The sequence below is a fragment of the Ictalurus punctatus genome, unplaced genomic scaffold, assembly GCF_001660625.3.
Source record: "Ictalurus punctatus breed USDA103 unplaced genomic scaffold, Coco_2.0 Super-Scaffold_100046, whole genome shotgun sequence".
NCBI lineage: Eukaryota > Metazoa > Chordata > Actinopteri > Siluriformes > Ictaluridae > Ictalurus > Ictalurus punctatus.
Window position 1 is genome coordinate 2,932,359 of NW_026521087.1, and position 4,849 is coordinate 2,937,207.

Consider the following 4,849-nt stretch of genomic DNA (forward strand, 5'->3'; position numbering starts at 1 on the left):
TCTCTCTCTCTCTCTCTCTCTCTCTCTCTCTCTTTTATTTATATAGTATACAATATTAGATACATATATATTAAATATTGTAACTTGTTTGATTGAGGCCATTTAGAAGATGATTTTAGTAGAAACTTCTATATTTCTCTTTCTCATACGCACGCATGCATGCATATATAAGAGAGAGAGAAAAGTGGGGAAGTCAAAAATTTTTTCTGTTTTTTCAAGCATAAGGTATCAAACGCTCTACACAAGTAGTAAAAGTGATATAAGAACTATTACTATAATTTTTGTTTTTTTGCACACTTTATTTTGTTATACATTTATATGCACAGTATTAAATATTATAACGTGTTTAAAATGAGTTACAAGACGGTTTTAGTAGAAACTTCCACATTTCTTTCTCTCTCTATACATATATGTGTGTGTATATATATATATATATATATATATATATAATTTTTTTCAAGTCAATTGTTTTTTCATAGTGCACGTTGTCCTGAAAGTACAAGGGCGGGAAGGGAAACAAAGCGTAGCGGAGGACGAGGAGGAGGTATAGAAGGAGGGAGGAAGCAGAGTGCAGTAGGAGGTGCCATGCAGGAGGAGGTATCGAATTTTGGCCAATCAAAAAAAGGTGTCTTGTGTGGACGTCATTAGCATGTGGGTCTGTAAATGAGCGGGCGCGAGGCGGGCGTTAGTCACTTTCTGTTCGTTTATTCGAGAAGTAGTATCATGCCCGATCCAGCCAAGACCGCGCCCAAGAAGGGATTAAAGAAAGCCGTGACCAAGACGGCCGGCAAAGGAGGCAAGAAGCGCAGAAAGTCCAGGAAGGAGAGCTATGCCATCTACGTGTACAAGGTCCTGAAGCAGGTGCACCCTGACACCGGCATCTCATCCAAGGCCATGGGCATCATGAATTCTTTCGTGAATGATATTTTTGAGCGCATCGCCGGTGAGTCTTCTCGTCTGGCTCACTACAACAAGCGCTCCACCATCACCTCCAGGGAGATCCAGACCGCCGTGCGCCTGTTGCTTCCCGGCGAGCTGGCCAAGCATGCCGTGTCCGAGGGCACAAAGGCCGTCACCAAGTACACCAGCTCCAAGTAAAGCGCGTTAACGCCGTCTTCATCAACCCAACGGCTCTTTTAAGAGCCACCCACTTTTCATACAAAGAGTAATTTCCTCTCTTTCGTTTTCTCTCTCGCTCTGTGTGTGTGTGTGTGTGTGTGTGTGTGTGTGTGTGTGTGTGTGTGAGAGAGAGAGAGGGGGGGCACTTCTGAAGTGCTGCTCTCCCACGAATGTTCAGGCTTTTGGGTAATTCTAGCAGTCTGATAAATGCAGAGATGAGTAAATCTCAACAGGGTTGTACACGGTTTCTCGGGCTTGTATAATCTGAGCAATGCAAAATGGGGCTTTAGCAGCACAAAGTTATTCATATTAAGACTAGCAACAAGAAGTAACTGAAAATGGTATTCTAGTAAAACGTAGAAATTCAAACTAAGGTTCTAGAAGCACGTAAATGTTCTAAATACTGTTGTAGTAACATGTAGTCATTCAAAACTGTTCCAGCAGCACAAAGTCATTCAAAAGAATGCTCTAGCAGCATGGAATACAACACACACACACACACACACACACACACACACACACACACACACACACACACACACACAAGGCAATAGCGGAGTTGGGATAAAGGGCATTAGGGTGACTGTTTTGTTAGGGTCAGGGAGGAATCCGACCGAGCTAAAGAGAAGGAGGCCGGATGGGCTGGCTGGTGCTAACTAGGCGTGCCTGTTTGGCCCGGGACTACAAGAGCGGAGCGCCGCGTATGAGTGGCGAAGCCCGGACACTAGCAAAGACAGAAGGAGTCTTCTGACCTACACCTATAATCACATTTTCTTGTTGGACATGCTTTCTCCCCTACAACTAACAATGTCTTACTCTTGTCTTTGCTGCTCTGTTCAGCTCTTCCTACTTTCCTACTGACTGTTTCCCACCCACCTAGTCAACTTTTATTCAACATTTGTTCTTTTCATCTAGACTTTAAATTTATTTACTCTTCACCATCTATTCATATACTTTCTGTTTGAATGAAAGTGAGCAAGTGATTTCTAGCATGCTAGCCATGTTAATGAATGATAGCGACCATGCAAAGTTTGCTCCAGTCGAAGAATAGCTTGTTTCTCTATGAATGGGACTGTTGTGTAAACTTCTCCTTTGAAACTGCTTTATCCTCTTTACTCTGAAGCTAAAATTTTGTCTATATGATTAATGTGTGGGATTTTAGCTTGTTCTTATGAAATGGGGGTTTGACTCCTGCACTTATGCTGCTTTTTTCTAAAGCCTACAAACATTTGCAATATCTGCCACAAGCTCTCCCATTTTCTCCAAACTACTGAATTTGTGATGCAACAAACTTTTTTTGGACAAACAATTTTGAGCCTTTGCTTTTATTTCTTTTAACTATATGCTTTGAGAACTAATAATTTTCCCCCAATATCTGATTCTGACTATTGTGCTAGTAGGTCATTAAGGCTTGAACCTTATGAAAACTTCATTAAGACTGATTTGCTAGCCTAAGCTCAATCGGTTTTGTCCGATCTAATCCACAAACTGAGCAGGAGTCACACCCGACTCCACCTGTTTAATCGGTCGATCTTGACTTTCAATAGACTCGGGTGTGGCTTCTGCTTGGTCAGAATGAAAACCTGCACCTGAGTTCTGAGTCCTGAGTTCCTGAATACTAGATGTTCATACTAAATTACTACAGTCTTTCACTTATCCCAGTATTTTTTAGATAGTTTATTAGGGGACAGTGCATTTTCCCAGATGTTTTTTCCCCAGCAAGTTTTTTAGTGTCATGTTTTGCATTCCAATTCACATCTCTAGCTCAGTTCTCTCCTCCCGATATCTTTTGCAGTCTAACAGAATGTGTTTTACCGTCTCTTGTGTATTGCAGTGTGTGCAGAGTCCAGTGGGGTGTTTTCCTATTCTGTGTAATGTTAGATATAAGCCAGCATGAACTATTCTAAGACACATAATTATCATCTCTTCCTTTGGGTTCCTGTCTTGCCTCATACATATGTCCCGGTATTCCTGCCGTATTTTATGTGTCCCTTTATAATGGTTTTAACATCTGCTCTACTTAATGGTACTTGTATATCAACTGTTTCATGCTTTATCGATCTTTTTGCCAGTACATCCACAGTTTCATTTTCTTCCACCCCTACATGTGCAGGAACCCAAAAGAAGGAAACATTCAGCTCCCTACCATGGAGTATGAGAAGCAGATAAAATATTTGTTAACCAATGTCTTGTCTACATGATGTTTTCCCAGACTGTATATTTGATAGTGCAGATAGACTGTCAGAAGCTATAGCGACATCTTAGTGCTGATTATTTTTTTCCGACCGCTACAGTGACAATAGGACTCCTGATAGTTCTACGGTGTACTGATAAATGATCGGTCGCTCTTTTTTTGACTGCTACTTCATGAGGAATGAACAAAGCCACACCGGTGTGGCCAGTCTTGAGCCATCTGTATATACAAGTAATTTATCCTGATAATGGTCCATATATTTTTTAAGTATTATCCACTGTGGTGCTATTTTAGATTCCTCTTTTAATATTTGTTGTAATCTTGTATCTACACATGGTTTTATGAATTTCCAGGGTGGTACAGTTCACCTCAATGGGGCTTTCTTGTAGCTGGCTGAGGCCTGCATTTTGTGCCTTTACATTTCTTACCCATCCCAAACTCTTAAAGAGGTTAGTCCTATAAAACTCTGAGCATTGGTGTACACCCTGCTATGCCCTCATAGATTTATCCAATATAAATCACAGCATCTCTCCTGTCTCGACCTGTAACGCAGTCACTGGTGATGATTTAAATGCTCTAGTACAGATCCAGAGTTCTTGCGCCTGTTCCACGTCAAGCTTTTTAAGATTTTTAAGATACATTAGGCGACCGTAATCAAAGACAACTCTTGTAAGAGCCTGATAGATATTTATGAGCGATGCCCTACTTGCTCCCCGGTCTCAGAACATTATTCATCTTTTTACATTTGTTCTTAATTTTATCAATATGCTGACACCAGGTAAACTTCTCATCAAAAAGCTCTCCTAAAAATCTCACAGCCTTGACCTGTTCAAGATCTTGCATGTACAGTTTCAATGGTGCTGTTTTATGACGTTTAGAAAAACATATACCTTGTGATTTTGAAATTGATAGTTTAAAACCATATTCATTTGCACACTGTTCTACTTTCCCTATTGCATGTTGCATTTTCTTTCTTACATATTCTATATCCCGACCCCTAACCTCATCAGCTGCATAAAGCAACCTACCTATATTTTCTCCGACCTGATCAAATGTCTTTAATCATAATATTAAACAGTATCGGGCTACATACACTGCCTTGTGGGGTAAAATTTTCCACTGCATATCTATTTGAGTACTCTGCACCTACTCTAACTTCTATTGGCCTTCTGTTCAGGAAGTCTAATACCCAATTATATATATCTTTATGTTTATTCCTAATTCGTCAAGTTTAATAAGAAGTCCATCCTTCCCAAGGGTATCGTACATCTTTCGACATTGAAAAATACAGAGATGACACTTTCTTTGTTAGTTCGAGCTTTCCTAACTTCTGGCTCTAGGCATAAAATGGATTCTACCATTCTCCCCCTCCCTTTACAAAATCCCGACTGATACTTTGAGAGAAGAACTTTACTTTCTATATAGTGATCTAATCTCTCTGGTATCATCCTCTCCGTAGTTTTCCCTGTGACGTTAACACTGTGGATCTGTAACTTGACGGATCTGACTGTATTTGCCGGGTTTGAGTATTGGAAC

At 40.4% G+C, this 4,849-nt stretch overlaps 1 protein-coding gene across 1 annotated transcript; it reads left to right on the top strand.

Moving 5' to 3' along the window:
* Positions 1-723: 723 nt before the first annotated feature.
* On the top strand, positions 724-1,151 carry LOC108261488 (histone H2B-like). Its single transcript, XM_017462359.3, has one exon. The coding sequence runs from the start codon at positions 724-726 to the stop codon at positions 1,096-1,098; it is 375 nt and encodes a 124-aa protein (XP_017317848.1). The 3' UTR covers positions 1,099-1,151.
* The last annotated feature ends 3,698 nt before the right edge of the window (positions 1,152-4,849 follow it).